The 17,452-nt window shown below is 34.5% G+C and overlaps 1 protein-coding gene across 1 annotated transcript; it reads right to left on the reverse strand.

Annotated features, from left to right (window-relative positions):
* Window positions 1-14,740: 14,740 nt before the first annotated feature.
* Window positions 14,741-17,060, reverse strand: LOC109789531 (large ribosomal subunit protein eL30). Its single transcript, XM_020348509.3, has 5 exons — window positions 16,901-17,060; window positions 16,705-16,810; window positions 16,508-16,609; window positions 15,080-15,148; window positions 14,741-14,986 (listed from the first exon to the last, which is right to left on the reverse strand). The coding sequence occupies exons 1-5, from the start codon at window positions 16,919-16,921 to the stop codon at window positions 14,946-14,948; spliced, it is 339 nt and encodes a 112-aa protein (XP_020204098.1). The 5' UTR covers window positions 16,922-17,060; the 3' UTR covers window positions 14,741-14,945.
* Between the last annotated feature and the right edge of the window lie 392 nt (window positions 17,061-17,452).

Genomic DNA, 17,452 nt, shown 5'->3' on the forward strand with positions numbered 1-17,452 from the left:
ACAACGTTGCAGGCCCATCATTTGCTCCAAGTACATACGATTCCCCTCAACATATGCTTCAATTGAATTTGGATCAAATAGATGTTAATGATACAGAATTCAGACACTTCTTGGACCATGAAAGCATTCCACCTAACACCTGAGATGGGAACTCTATCTATTGAGCAATGATTTCCAAACAAATATGCCATGAAATCTGAAATCAAAGAATTTTACTTCAATAACCATGTTGAATACAAAAAGAATATGATACAAGACGAATAGTTGCATATTGTCCCAAAGAGGGATGTAGTTAGTATTGTAGAGCATATCTTAGCATAAATGAAATGTGAAAGATTCGTTCACTACCTCATCTACAGTATGTGCAATATAGGTGATTTCTCAAGATCATAGAAAGTTGGACTCAAAGAAGATTGTTAAATACATCATGTCGGTAGTTAAAATGGATCCAACAACTACAATGCCTCTATTGATTGAAGTAGTTAGAGATAAAGTAGGGTACATCATCTCCTACGTAAAAGCTTGGAAGGTTAACCAAAAGATATTAGAACAAAGATTTGGAAACTAGGAAAAATCATACAAATTGTTGTCGAGATGCCTTCAAGCCTTACAAGTTTATTCTCCTAGAATAATCATCCAAGTTCAAACACGCACAATCCTTGAAAATGATGTCTTGGTTCTTGGTAAAAGAAGATTCTATCAACTTTTCTAGACTTTCAAACCATGCATTAACGGGTTTGCATGTTGTAATCCAATTGTTCAAGTTGATGGAACATGGCTATATGGCAAATACACAAGGACTCTATTGCTAGTTGTGACTCAAGACGGGAACAACCATATATTATTGATCGCATTTGCCATTATCGAGGGTGAGACAACAAATGCATGACTCTTCTTCTTGAAAAATTTAAGGCATGTCACACCCGAAAGTGGACTCTGTTTGATCTTAGACAGACATGAATCTATTAAAAATGCTTACAATTGGGAGGAAGTGGGTGGAGGCGAGATCAAACGTTGCACGTGTTTTATATTCGACATATTGCACAAAATTTAATGAGAAAATACAAGAATGTTGATCTACATAAATTTGTTATCAACATAGGTATGTAACTAATTTATCTAAATTATATTTTTTCATGTAATTAGTTTTAATGTTGAAAAATATTACATTATATGTCGTCTAACTTCTCAGGATATGCATTGACGGGAAGCATGTTCAACTGTTATTATAATGATCTTTGACTTGAATATCTAGATGCTACCGATTGACTTGATTGCATACCTAAGGAACAATGGATTCAAGCATTTGACAGAGGTCGATGATGGAGACACATGACAACCAACCTTACATAGTCTATCAATTCAGTACTTAAGGACACTCAAAATTTACCAATAACATCATTGCTCCTAGAAACGTACTTAAAGCTAGCTAAATTATTTGCTAGGAGGGGAAAACAAGCAAATCCAATATTGTCGGTTGATCACGACTATGGAGAAATTGTCAAAAAACCCATGGATGACGTAGTAGCAAAATTTGCCTCTCACAAAGTTGAAACATTTGATCAACAAAATCAATCATTCATTATATTTGAAACGATAAACCCACGAGAGGGTGGACGATCGCCAAAGAAATTCAAAGTATTCTTCCAAACACAAAAGTGCGACTGTGATAAACAAGCACATTCAAAGTGAGGAAATCATTTTCCGCGTTAGCTTATTATTTCCTTCAGAGTTAAGCGATGACTTGGGATTGCATATTGATTAAATGATCTTCTCGAGCCGCCTTTCGGTTTTCAGCTCGGAATGCTGCTTTGTCCTAACTTTTGCCTAGGTTACTTGAGATGTGTTCCCTAGCAGACATTTTCTTTTGATCCTTACTTTTGCCTAGGCTACCTTTTTTAATTGTGGGTTGCCTAGCAGATCTTGCCCTAACTTTTGCGCAGCCCCCTTAGTGGGTTTCCTGCCGGGCTTTTGTCTTTGCAACATTTGTGATCATTTTTCATTACTCCATTAAAGGGGGATGCCCCTTGCACTGATTTTGTTTGGGCTTTTATCCACAAGTCATGCCAAGTTTGATTGATCTTTATGTTTTTTTTTTGTGTATAAAGCCATTGTTTCTAATGATGTCCTTATTTCAAATGTACTTGTTCATTTATGGTTTGTTGACAAGGCTTAGAGTAGATAAAAAGGAGAAGAGAAATGAAGTAGAAAAGTGTATGGCATAAAAATGGAATTTTCAATCTACACGTGCCCCTTTAGCAAAGCTCGAAGGCCCGGGCATGGCCCGAGTTTGTGATTCATACACAGAGAGATAGACAGAGGTTGCCCCCTAGAGAGTAATGAATGGTTTGATAATTTCCAAAAGAAAACCTTTCCACTTGCTTGAACATCGGTATTTTGCATTTGGAGTGAAACCTTTGTGAATTCTTGCTTTCTGAAGGGAATACCCAAAAATCGCCTTTCGATTTTCAACTCAAGCAGACATTGCTTTTTTTTTATGTATCCCTAACTTTTGCATAGGACGTATCCTATCGGGATTTTGATTCTATTTTCTTTATCCTAATTTTTGCCTAGGACGCCCTTTACGGGTTTTCGTCCTAGCGGTTTTTTGTCATGCAATGCCTTTATTCTTCAATTGGGTTTTGTTGTAATTCCCTAGAAGCAAGGATTCATTCATTCTTGATCATTCCTTCTATCCCAACAGTTGTCATTTCTGCATGGGGAACTCTCGGTGTTTGAATCGTCAATTTGGGCGTGTTATGCCCCCCAGTCTTCTTGCACAATTACTGGTTTTTTAAGTGCTTCCAATTTGTTGTATCGAGTTTGTACTTGATTATCAGTGATCTCATTATTTGATTAACACGCACAGGTTAGGTTTCCCTTTTTATTCTTATTTATTATATACAAGGAAGGCATATTATCTATATGAAGTGCAAAATAGAATGCAAAGGTGATTGAGAAATTCAACAAATATCATTCTCATTGATTTTTATTTAGAGAACATTCTTTGCATACTATTATGTGTGCCTTCCATTTCTAATGAATGTATGCTAATGCACTATCCTAGGAGATGCATGATATTTATTTTCTGCCTAAAATTTATCATGTTTTTGACTAAGGGTTATGATACATGATTTTTTTGTTAGATTTTTTTGCTATATCTTTTTGTTTTTGTTTTTTTTTTGAAATAAACTACCCTATATGATGCTTTAGAGTTAGGGTATATAGAAGGGAGTTAAATTTTCATCATATTTTTTTTATTAATATCTATTTGTTTGTAATTCTTATCCATTTAAAATAAATAAACACAAACAAATGCAACACATATATGCTCAAACAAATGTACACCCGCGAACAGTCACGTTTAAATCCTTGGTCTGTGGTCCCTGCAAGAAAAGTGCATTGTATAGAAAAGTTCTAATCTCACTAGTCTTAAGGCCCCCAAGGTGCCCCCATTATAGGGACCCAGTATCTCTATCGCCGTCACCTGGCAAACTCTAAGGTCTGTCGCAATATTTCGGGCTAGAGTAACCGGTTATCACCTTGAGTGTGATTTCCGACAAGGCTCGCAGGCTCCAAGGCCAAACTTGGGCCGGTCGTACGTCAACCACTCCCTATGTTTAATACCCTCATGCCCCCGGGTGTAGGAGGAACTGTTGTGTGCAAAGGTTTGTGTACAATTTTATTTTAAACAGGTGCGGAATTTAAATAAGCAAACAGATATCAAAGCCAAACAAAGAAAACAAACAAGGTAAAGGGAAAAAATATTTAAATAATTATTTTTTATTTTATTAACTTCATCAATTAAATGGGTCTGACCCTCTTTAAACGTCCCCAGCGGAGTCGCCATCTGTCGCAACCCGAAAATTTCCGATCTCGCGACTTATGGTTTAGACATCCTTTTAAAAGTCTCATCAATTAAGGAATGCCCGGACACCAGACTAATCCTTAATTAATGGTTTTGAAAAATGAGTTCATGGAGTCGCCACCAATGTTTTACTCAAAACATTGGAAAAAGAAAAGATTTTTTAAAAGTCCAAAAATGGCCTTGATAACCAGAATTGGGTTCGGGGGTCGGTTACGTGTAGAGAAGGTATTAAGCACCCCTACAACGCCCTTAATCGGTACCATATGATGAAGTTAGAATTATAAATAATAATAATAGAAATATTAAATCCCCTTTTATTAATAATTATTTACATGCTTGAAATTTAAATTATACAATTAACCCTAAAATGTCTACATGATTACTTTTATTATAACAATATTAATTATAGAGAAGAAATAAATAAAAAAGGAGAAAGAGATTAACTGAAATACCTCTTGAATGAGCTCTATTGAATCTTCAAAACAGGAAGATTTTAGGTGTTTTGTGGCAACCCTTCACACTACAATGCCTCACAAAAATCTCAAGAAATACAAAAGAGAGGAGGAGAGAGAAAAAGAGAGAAATTTCGTGCTCTAAGGAGTCTGGACGAAATTTTGGAGTCCCTTTGAACTGTGTCCGAGATTTCTTATTTATAGGCATCAGACGTGGGCCGGAACAGCCCGTTCTGGATTCGAAACGGTCCGTTCCGAATCCGAGCTTTATGTGGCTTTTTCGTACCCTAGAACGGCCCGTTCCGGGGAACCAGAACGGCCCGTTTTGAAGTGAGAACGGCCCGTTCTGGGGTAAAAAATTTAGCCCCTTTGATTGGTTCGGAACGGCCCGTTCTGGTCTAGAACGGCCCGTTCCAACCTATATTTTTTAGGCCTTTTAGAAGCCTCGGAACGGCCCGTTCCGATTTTGGAACGGCCCGTTTCAGGCCACTAAAAAAAGTTGATTTGGGCCTTTGGGCCCTCTGATGTCCTATCTTATTATTTGTATGCCCCTCGGACGAAATTGGGTGTCTACACTACCCAAAAGGGTTGTTGATGTTTATTTTTGTCACCCTTTATCTGTTGGAGGTTCTTATATTAACTATGGATAAATGCTCATTAGAGATGAAGAAGACATCTAAATGATATTTTTTTAATAAAGACAATTACAATAGTTTTGAAGACAATTACAATAGTCTTGGGTGTGTTGAAGTATATGCAACATTGGAGGATATTCCTAAGCCTCTAAGTTCTTAATCTAATTTTGATTTAAATATGCCTTACACTGAAACAACAGTTGCCCCCTCTTACACCGAACCTGAACCTATAAACATGTCCTTTGAATGAGAAGAAGCTACATCTTCATATAGCCTATTCCTAACTATTAAAAAATTTTCTACCCAATCACTCAATTTTCATGAAAGTCAACCACATCTACATCATGTCAGTCACCATGATTATGAGGCAACCACAACAACCCCAACAATCCAACAACAACAACTTCAAGTTGATGGAATACATGAAGAATATGTTGGTCCCTTTAGCAAACATGAAGATGACGAGCGTGCACATAAGGCTAATGATGATGACGATGATGGTGATAATGATGATAGTGATAATGATGATGAAGAAGAAAATGAAACAACGTTGCAGGCCCATCATTTGCTCCAAGTACATACGATTCCCCTCAACATATGCTTCAATTGAATTTGGATCAAATAGATGTTAATGATACAGAATTCAGACACTTCTTGGACCATGAAAGCATTCCACCTAACACCTGAGATGGGAACTCTATCTATTGAGCAATGATTTCCAAACAAATATGCCATGAAATCTGAAATCAAAGAATTTTACTTCAATAACCATGTTGAATACAAAAAGAATATGATACAAGACAAATAGTTGCATATTGTCCCAAAGAGGGATGTAGTTAGTATTGTAGAGCATATCTTAGCATAAATGAAATGTGAAAGATTCGTTCACTACCTCATCCACAGTATGTGCAATATAGGTGATTTCTCAAGATCATAGAAAGTTGGACTCAAAGAAGATTGTTAAATACATCATGTCGGTAGTTAAAATGGATCCAACAACTACAATGCCTCTATTGATTGAAGTAGTTAGAGATAAAGTAGGGTACATCATCTCCTACGTAAAAGCTTGGAAGGTTAACCAAAAGATATTAGAACAAAGATTTGGAAACTAGGAAAAATCATACAAATTGTTGTCGAGATGCCTTCAAGCCTTACAAGTTTATTCTCCTAGAATAATCATCCAAGTTCAAACACGCACAATCCTTGAAAATGATGTCTTGGTTCTTGGTAAAAGAAGATTCTATCAACTTTTCTAGACTTTCAAACCATGCATTAACGGGTTTGCATGTTGTAATCCAATTGTTCAAGTTGATGGAACATGGCTATATGGCAAATACACAAGGACTCTATTGCTAGTTGTGACTCAAGACGGGAACAACCATATATTATTGATCGCATTTGCCATTATCGAGGGTGAGACAACAAATGCATGACTCTTCTTCTTGAAAAATTTAAGGCATGTCACACCCGAAAGTGGACTCTGTTTGATCTTAGACAGACATGAATCTATTAAAAATGCTTACAATTGGGAGGAAGTGGGTGGAGGCGAGATCAAACGTTGCACGTGTTTTATATTCGACATATTGCACAAAATTTAATGAGAAAATACAAGAATGTTGATCTACATAAATTTGTTATCAACATAGGTATGTAACTAATTTATCTAAATTATATTTTTTCATGTAATTAGTTTTAATGTTGAAAAATATTACATTATATGTCGTCTAACTTCTCAGGATATGCATTGACGGGAAGCATGTTCAACTGTTATTATAATGATCTTTGACTTGAATATCTAGATGCTACCGATTGACTTGATTGCATACCTAAGGAACAATGGATTCAAGCATTTGACAGAGGTCGATGATGGAGACACATGACAACCAACCTTACATAGTCTATCAATTCAGTACTTAAGGACACTCAAAATTTACCAATAACATCATTGCTCCTAGAAACGTACTTAAAGCTAGCTAAATTATTTGCTAGGAGGGGAAAACAAGCAAATCCAATATTGTCGGTTGATCACGACTATGGAGAAATTGTCAAAAAACCCATGGATGACGTAGTAGCAAAATTTGCCTCTCACAAAGTTGAAACATTTGATCAACAAAATCAATCATTCATTATATTTGAAACGATAAACCCACGAGAGGGTGGACGATCGCCAAAGAAATTCAAAGTATTCTTCCAAACACAAAAGTGCGACTGTGATAAACAAGCACATTCAAAGTGAGGAAATCATTTTCCGCGTTAGCTTATTATTTCCTTCAGAGTTAAGCGATGACTTGGGATTGCATATTGATTAAATGATCTTCTCGAGCCGCCTTTCGGTTTTCAGCTCGGAATGCTGCTTTGTCCTAACTTTTGCCTAGGTTACTTGAGATGTGTTCCCTAGCAGACATTTTCTTTTGATCCTTACTTTTGCCTAGGCTACCTTTTTTAATTGTGGGTTGCCTAGCAGATCTTGCCCTAACTTTTGCGCAGCCCCCTTAGTGGGTTTCCTGCCGGGCTTTTGTCTTTGCAACATTTGTGATCATTTTTCATTACTCCATTAAAGGGGGATGCCCCTTGCACTGATTTTGTTTGGGCTTTTATCCACAAGTCATGCCAAGTTTGATTGATCTTTATGTTTTTTTTTTGTGTATAAAGCCATTGTTTCTAATGATGTCCTTATTTCAAATGTACTTGTTCATTTATGGTTTGTTGACAAGGCTTAGAGTAGATAAAAAGGAGAAGAGAAATGAAGTAGAAAAGTGTATGGCATAAAAATGGAATTTTCAATCTACACGTGCCCCTTTAGCAAAGCTCGAAGGCCCGGGCATGGCCCGAGTTTGTGATTCATACACAGAGAGATAGACAGAGGTTGCCCCCTAGAGAGTAATGAATGGTTTGATAATTTCCAAAAGAAAACCTTTCCACTTGCTTGAACATCGGTATTTTGCATTTGGAGTGAAACCTTTGTGAATTCTTGCTTTCTGAAGGGAATACCCAAAAATCGCCTTTCGATTTTCAACTCAAGCAGCCATTGCTTTTTTTTTATGTATCCCTAACTTTTGCATAGGACGTATCCTATCGGGATTTTGATTCTATTTTCTTTATCCTAATTTTTGCCTAGGACGCCCTTTACGGGTTTTCGTCCTAGCGGTTTTTTGTCATGCAATGCCTTTATTCTTCAATTGGGTTTTGTTGTAATTCCCTAGAAGCAAGGATTCATTCATTCTTGATCATTCCTTCTATCCCAACAGTTGTCATTTCTGCATGGGGAACTCTCGGTGTTTGAATCGTCAATTTGGGCGTGTTATGCCCCCCAGTCTTCTTGCACAATTACTGGTTTTTTAAGTGCTTCCAATTTGTTGTATCGAGTTTGTACTTGATTATCAGTGATCTCATTATTTGATTAACACGCACAGGTTAGGTTTCCCTTTTTATTCTTATTTATTATATACAAGGAAGGCATATTATCTATATGAAGTGCAAAATAGAATGCAAAGGTGATTGAGAAATTCAACAAATATCATTCTCATTGATTTTTATTTAGAGAACATTCTTTGCATACTATTATGTGTGCCTTCCATTTCTAATGAATGTATGCTAATGCACTATCCTAGGAGATGCATGATATTTATTTTCTGCCTAAAATTTATCATGTTTTTGACTAAGGGTTATGATACATGATTTTTTTGTTAGATTTTTTTGCTATATCTTTTTGTTTTTGTTTTTTTTTTGAAATAAACTACCCTATATGATGCTTTAGAGTTAGGGTATATAGAAGGGAGTTAAATTTTCATCATATTTTTTTTATTAATATCTATTTGTTTGTAATTCTTATCCATTTAAAATAAATAAACACAAACAAATGCAACACATATATGCTCAAACAAATGTACACCCGCGAACAGTCACGTTTAAATCCTTGGTCTGTGGTCCCTGCAAGAAAAGTGCATTGTATAGAAAAGTTCTAATCTCACTAGTCTTAAGGCCCCCAAGGTGCCCCCATTATAGGGACCCAGTATCTCTATCGCCGTCACCTGGCAAACTCTAAGGTCTGTCGCAATATTTCGGGCTAGAGTAACCGGTTATCACCTTGAGTGTGATTTCCGACAAGGCTCGCAGGCTCCAAGGCCAAACTTGGGCCGGTCGTACGTCAACCACTCCCTATGTTTAATACCCTCATGCCCCCGGGTGTAGGAGGAACTGTTGTGTGCAAAGGTTTGTGTACAATTTTATTTTAAACAGGTGCGGAATTTAAATAAGCAAACAGATATCAAAGCCAAACAAAGAAAACAAACAAGGTAAAGGGAAAAAATATTTAAATAATTATTTTTTATTTTATTAACTTCATCAATTAAATGGGTCTGACCCTCTTTAAACGTCCCCAGCGGAGTCGCCATCTGTCGCAACCCGAAAATTTCCGATCTCGCGACTTATGGTTTAGACATCCTTTTAAAAGTCTCATCAATTAAGGAATGCCCGGACACCAGACTAATCCTTAATTAATGGTTTTGAAAAATGAGTTCATGGAGTCGCCACCAATGTTTTACTCAAAACATTGGAAAAAGAAAAGATTTTTTAAAAGTCCAAAAATGGCCTTGATAACCAGAATTGGGTTCGGGGGTCGGTTACGTGTAGAGAAGGTATTAAGCACCCCTACAACGCCCTTAATCGGTACCATATGATGAAGTTAGAATTATAAATAATAATAATAGAAATATTAAATCCCCTTTTATTAATAATTATTTACATGCTTGAAATTTAAATTATACAATTAACCCTAAAATGTCTACATGATTACTTTTATTATAACAATATTAATTATAGAGAAGAAATAAATAAAAAAGGAGAAAGAGATTAACTGAAATACCTCTTGAATGAGCTCTATTGAATCTTCAAAACAGGAAGATTTTAGGTGTTTTGTGGCAACCCTTCACACTACAATGCCTCACAAAAATCTCAAGAAATACAAAAGAGAGGAGGAGAGAGAAAAAGAGAGAAATTTCGTGCTCTAAGGAGTCTGGACGAAATTTTGGAGTCCCTTTGAACTGTGTCCGAGATTTCTTATTTATAGGCATCAGACGTGGGCCGGAACAGCCCGTTCTGGATTCGAAACGGTCCGTTCCGAATCCGAGCTTTATGTGGCTTTTTCGTACCCTAGAACGGCCCGTTCCGGGGAACCAGAACGGCCCGTTTTGAAGTGAGAACGGCCCGTTCTGGGGTAAAAAATTTAGCCCCTTTGATTGGTTCGGAACGGCCCGTTCTGGTCTAGAACGGCCCGTTCCAACCTATATTTTTTAGGCCTTTTAGAAGCCTCGGAACGGCCCGTTCCGATTTTGGAACGGCCCGTTTCAGGCCACTAAAAAAAGTTGATTTGGGCCTTTGGGCCCTCTGATGTCCTATCTTATTATTTGTATGCCCCTCGGACGAAATTGGGTGTCTACACTACCCAAAAGGGTTGTTGATGTTTATTTTTGTCACCCTTTATCTGTTGGAGGTTCTTATATTAACTATGGATAAATGCTCATTAGAGATGAAGAAGACATCTAAATGATATTTTTTTAATAAAGACAATTACAATAGTTTTGAAGACAATTACAATAGTCTTGGGTGTGTTGAAGTATATGCAACATTGGAGGATATTCCTAAGCCTCTAAGTTCTTAATCTAATTTTGATTTAAATATGCCTTACACTGAAACAACAGTTGCCCCCTCTTACACCGAACCTGAACCTATAAACATGTCCTTTGAATGAGAAGAAGCTACATCTTCATATAGCCTATTCCTAACTATTAAAAAATTTTCTACCCAATCACTCAATTTTCATGAAAGTCAACCACATCTACATCATGTCAGTCACCATGATTATGAGGCAACCACAACAACCCCAACAATCCAACAACAACAACTTCAAGTTGATGGAATACATGAAGAATATGTTGGTCCCTTTAGCAAACATGAAGATGACGAGCGTGCACATAAGGCTAATGATGATGACGATGATGGTGATAATGATGATAGTGATAATGATGATGAAGAAGAAAATGAAACAACGTTGCAGGCCCATCATTTGCTCCAAGTACATACGATTCCCCTCAACATATGCTTCAATTGAATTTGGATCAAATAGATGTTAATGATACAGAATTCAGACACTTCTTGGACCATGAAAGCATTCCACCTAACACCTGAGATGGGAACTCTATCTATTGAGCAATGATTTCCAAACAAATATGCCATGAAATCTGAAATCAAAGAATTTTACTTCAATAACCATGTTGAATACAAAAAGAATATGATACAAGACGAATAGTTGCATATTGTCCCAAAGAGGGATGTAGTTAGTATTGTAGAGCATATCTTAGCATAAATGAAATGTGAAAGATTCGTTCACTACCTCATCCACAGTATGTGCAATATAGGTGATTTCTCAAGATCATAGAAAGTTGGACTCAAAGAAGATTGTTAAATACATCATGTCGGTAGTTAAAATGGATCCAACAACTACAATGCCTCTATTGATTGAAGTAGTTAGAGATAAAGTAGGGTACATCATCTCCTACGTAAAAGCTTGGAAGGTTAACCAAAAGATATTAGAACAAAGATTTGGAAACTAGGAAAAATCATACAAATTGTTGTCGAGATGCCTTCAAGCCTTACAAGTTTATTCTCCTAGAATAATCATCCAAGTTCAAACACGCACAATCCTTGAAAATGATGTCTTGGTTCTTGGTAAAAGAAGATTCTATCAACTTTTCTAGACTTTCAAACCATGCATTAACGGGTTTGCATGTTGTAATCCAATTGTTCAAGTTGATGGAACATGGCTATATGGCAAATACACAAGGACTCTATTGCTAGTTGTGACTCAAGACGGGAACAACCATATATTATTGATCGCATTTGCCATTATCGAGGGTGAGACAACAAATGCATGACTCTTCTTCTTGAAAAATTTAAGGCATGTCACACCCGAAAGTGGACTCTGTTTGATCTTAGACAGACATGAATCTATTAAAAATGCTTACAATTGGGAGGAAGTGGGTGGAGGCGAGATCAAACGTTGCACGTGTTTTATATTCGACATATTGCACAAAATTTAATGAGAAAATACAAGAATGTTGATCTACATAAATTTGTTATCAACATAGGTATGTAACTAATTTATCTAAATTATATTTTTTCATGTAATTAGTTTTAATGTTGAAAAATATTACATTATATGTCGTCTAACTTCTCAGGATATGCATTGACGGGAAGCATGTTCAACTGTTATTATAATGATCTTTGACTTGAATATCTAGATGCTACCGATTGACTTGATTGCATACCTAAGGAACAATGGATTCAAGCATTTGACAGAGGTCGATGATGGAGACACATGACAACCAACCTTACATAGTCTATCAATTCAGTACTTAAGGACACTCAAAATTTACCAATAACATCATTGCTCCTAGAAACGTACTTAAAGCTAGCTAAATTATTTGCTAGGAGGGGAAAACAAGCAAATCCAATATTGTCGGTTGATCACGACTATGGAGAAATTGTCAAAAAACCCATGGATGACGTAGTAGCAAAATTTGCCTCTCACAAAGTTGAAACATTTGATCAACAAAATCAATCATTCATTATATTTGAAACGATAAACCCACGAGAGGGTGGACGATCGCCAAAGAAATTCAAAGTATTCTTCCAAACACAAAAGTGCGACTGTGATAAATTTCAAGTCATTCATATGTCTTGTTCACATGTCATAGTCGCATGAGCACATGTTCACTTGAATCACATGTCTTTCCTTTTTTCGATTTATAAATTACAAAATATTTTTAATGTGTATAATACTTTATTCAAATTATTGTGTGACAAAAATGAATAGCCATAATATAACAGAGATGAATAGTATCATGATTCAAAAATGCGAAGAAATCCCAAAAGTTGTCCTAAATCCACTTGCATAAACATAGAGATGGATCGCAAAGAAAAGAGTTAATAAAAAAAAGTCATTATTGTAGAACTATTGGACATTCAAGAACAAAATGTACACAACTTCAAAAATTATGATCTATTTTTTTTTTAATTTTATGTTTGAATAATTAAAAAATAAAAAATCATTATATTTTTGTTATTTATAATATTTAAATTTACTTTATCCTTTAAATTTAATTTATGCTTTACATATATTTTTTTTATTACATTATACTTTATTTATTAAAATATCACACATTAATAAAGTTGCACAAAATTAACTTTTATAATAACCATAAAAAATTTATCTAAATAAAAAAATTATATATTTTTTTATATATATTTTAAAGTATATTATTCATTTAAATAATCTAATTGCTATAATAATTTATTTTATTTTAATTTACCCGGCTTTTCAATGTACCACAGTGATGAATAATGTGGGGAGAGAGACATTTTGAACATTATTAACTTTGATCTTCTTGTTCTTTATTATCGAAGAGATGATGAAGAAAGAGAAAAAGATAGTACACTAGTTTGAAACCATGGTCATTAATTTATTTTTTAAATACATTTGTTATAAATTAGTTATTTCACTTATAAATTAAAAATTAAAATATTGAAATTTCTATCAAGTTACCCTCCATTAAATTTTTTAATAATATATTTGGCAAGAGATATAAATGATGTTGGTGGAGAGTTGATTTTCTTGTTCTTTGTTACAAAGAGATGATGAAGGAAGAGGAAAAGGTAGGGCATTAGTTTGAAATCTTGGTCACTAATTCAATTTTTAAACACATTTATTATAAATTAATTATTTCACTTATAAATTAAAAATTAATATATCTAACGATCGATACAAATGCCATGCGTGAAGCACCTCATCTGCTACTTCACGTTAAACTTTTTCTATTTTCATTCCAAAATCATTTTCATAAAATACACTTTCTATTTATATTTATATATATATATATATATATATATATATATATATATATATTAGAGGATATATATATATACACCAATTTTTTTTTGTGATAATACATGCACCATCTTTATTACCTAAGAAACAAACATGGGAAAATAAACCATGTAATTTTGCTAGTAAGCCTTGCCGCACTTCCCATCTATTCCATCTATTAAAAAACGCATATTTTAACCAAAAATTGAATTTTCTTTTCATCTGCTTACGAATCATCACTTTGTTGATTTCATTATGAAGGTTAAGAGAAACACGACAAAATAGTCATAACATCTTTCTTTTGTCCTCTTAATATTTGATATCTTAAGTAACGGAACATTTTGTTTTCTAGAAAAAGCTTTAGTTGTAGTTATTAATGCTTAAATAGCTCTACTGATTAACGCCTATAGATTCATTATTGCCTCTACTTATATCTGCATTAAGAGTCAAGCTAAAGGGTTTTCTTTAACAGGCTTCTTAGATTTTTCACAACATCAAACTACATTAACTACAGATTTAACTAGCTGTAATTTTTAACCCTAAATTACTAAAAAGAGTTTCCACTCGAGTGATCCACTTTCTGCTGTTCAAATCAGTTTGAATGACGAATTTCCTACATTCAAGGCTACCACGCCGTAGCTAGCTTACAGGAAGTAGAACAAAACTACTCTAGTTTTTTTCTGTATGCGTTGGGACACATTCTGCTTCATCCTCTTGCTTTGAAATTCAGGACGGTATCTCTCACCTCCAAGAAACTTTCTAGAATATAGATTTTCAATCCATTTAAAGTTTTTATTTAGGGGTTATCATGAAAAACTCGATATCAATAACCACTTGCAAGAGAACGTTGCTAACATGGGCATTAACAGCAAGGGAGATAATTATATATTATATCTGTAGAAATTGGAACAATGAAAAATTTGCAAAGTCAAAATTACTTGATGCTCAACTAGAATACCCAAAAATCATGCACCTTACACCAAGTTTACAATTGAATCAATTTTTCTCTCCACGGTCTGAATCAACTACAAACAGAAAATATCAAGCAAGGAACTTCAAACACCATTTTACTGTTCCCCAGGCAGTGTCTTTATGATATCTGAATCACCTGAAAACAATTATAAAAAAAACATCATTAGTAAAAAAAAATGCATAAGAACTAGTTCCTAATATTGAAAAGGTTCTAAGAGACATCAGATACCAGGATCGATAATGCTGAGGCAGCATACTCTGTAATATTTACCGCATGCAGTGCCCAAATCCACATTGTCTATAATAAACAATAAATATTTTAGTAAAGAGACAGAAACATACCAAAACCTTGAAAAGGTGTCAAATGACAATTTATAGCAGGTATCATAGCATCAGTGAATTATCATCAATAGGAAAAATTACATCTCAGTTTTTTGTGCAATAATTTAATCAAGAGAAACAGGAACAAGTACATAAGAAAGTAAGCAACCAATATCATACATGTAATTATCAAAATATCAATAACTTAATACTTCCATCAATTATACTAATATAACAGGAATTCATGGTTTTACCTATCAAAAAACCACATGGTTTTAACATACACATTTTTTTCCCTATTTTACTCCTATAACTATCCCAAACTACTTACACCATCCAATTGCAGACCACCCACTATTATATAATCTGTAGTTATATTATTTTATTTTTAAACAAAATACATAGACTCGCAGAATACCTCTTTTCCACTGATCCTTCAGCTAGTTTTTATCAACACATCCTACATACTTTCATCATCCAGTATCAGTATAAATGCAGATCATAATATCCAATTCTAGTGTACAGATTTTAGTGCAGGACATTCAATCATATGACTGACTCAAGCACAAGGTTTGTTTCTGTGACTAATAAATTCAAATAGATAACTTCTTACCAAGTAGCCAAATATTGACTTGGGTCTTAAGGAAGAAAACAATAGATCAAATATGGTCTACTAAGACACAAACAGGATAACCAATTGATCCTAAACACTTACTTCCATCATCTATACTATAGATAAAAGAAATACATGGTTTTAGCTAACAAAAAAATATATGGTTTGGCATACACGTTCTTCTTCTAATTTACCCCTGTAACTATCCCAAACTACTTAACTACTTACACCCTCCAATTGCAAACCACCTACTAATACTTAACCTCCATTATTCCTTTCTTTTGTTTTATTATTTCTTTAAACAAAAGGGGCGCCTCTTTTCCACTAGTCTTTCAGCTAGTTTTATCAAACACTTCCCAAATACTTCCATCATCTACTATAAATGCAGATCACAAAAATCAATTCCAGTGTATAATTTTTGTGTAGGACCCTCTATCATATGACTGACTCGAGCATTAGGTTGATTTCTCTGTGACTAATAAATTTAAAAAGATAACTTCTTACATGTATCCACATATTGACTTGAATCGTTAAGGAATAAAACTAAATCAAATATAGTGAACTAAGACACAAATAGGATACACAATTGACTGTAAACACAATATCCTAGGTTAAATCCAACAAGAACAAATCAACCTACGAAACAGAAGAATTTTCCACCTATTACTTAACACATATTTAAGGGGGGAGGGTGAGAAGAAAAGCATTAGATAAAGAACTTACTCCCATTATAATGATGAACTCCAACCTTAGCCAACATAGCATAATATTCTATTTCTGACTTCCTCAAAGGGGGACAGTTGTTAGCAATGATAATGAGTTTCCCTGCAAAGAATTCAAAAATCAATTTTTTTTATTTATAAAAGGAAGAAGAAAGCCACTCTTAGTCCTAGAGAAGACACAGTGCAGAAAAAAGAGACCTTTGGAGCTCCTAAGAGATTTGAGAACAGTCTTATAGCCAAGTGTATATTTGCCACTCTTCATGACAAGAGCGAGCCTGTTGTTGATGCTCTCATGGGTCTTCTTCTGCATCCATTAAAATCGAACTGAAATTGAAAACCCTAATTCTGAAAACAATTTAGTAAAAGCGAAGACATGAAGAGATAGAGGGCTTACGGTTTTCTTGGCGGCAACCATTGTTGTTTGTTCTGTGAAGTGAATGACAGCCGCAGGAACACAGAGATGGAAACCCTAACGGAAGAGACTACACACTTTGTCACTGCCACTAGGGTTTGCTTTGTTTTCGAGTTTCATATAATTATACAGGGCTCATCAAAAACTGTCGGCCCACTCCAAACCGAGGCCCATATTAGATGAAGCGGACGATTTTTAACGGGCCTTCGATTTTCGGGTTCAAACCCTACCTATAAAACTATGTTAATGTAAAATATATTAAAAAATCAATAAATAATTTTTTATAATTATTAAAATATTTTATCTCATATTTCTGGTATTTTGAATTTAAATTTTATTTATTTATTTTATTCTTTACAACCATGAACTTGTATAATTTTTTGTAATTGATTAGTTTATTATAGTGAATTTAAATTTAACCAAATATTTATTTTTATAATTATTATTAAATATAAAATAATATCTTATTTAATTAAAATGCAATAAAATTAAATATATTTCCGCAAACAGTGAGAAATGAGGATTTTAATTATG

Source organism: Cajanus cajan, chromosome 9 (genome assembly GCF_000230855.2).
Source record: "Cajanus cajan strain Asha chromosome 9, NIPB_CcT2T_4, whole genome shotgun sequence".
Lineage (NCBI taxonomy): Eukaryota > Viridiplantae > Streptophyta > Magnoliopsida > Fabales > Fabaceae > Cajanus > Cajanus cajan.

Bases quoted from the DNA above. Each gene is read 5' to 3' on its own strand.
- LOC109789531 (XM_020348509.3), bottom strand. From the start codon at position 16,921: ATGGTTGCCGCCAAGAAAACC. The intron at 16,811-16,900 runs GTAAGCCCTCTA...TAATGGATGCAG, and splicing joins TGGTTGCCGCCAAGAAAACC to AAGAAGACCCATGAGAGCAT. The intron at 16,610-16,704 runs GTCTCTTTTTTC...AATTCTTTGCAG, and splicing joins ATCTCTTAGGAGCTCCAAAG to GGAAACTCATTATCATTGCT.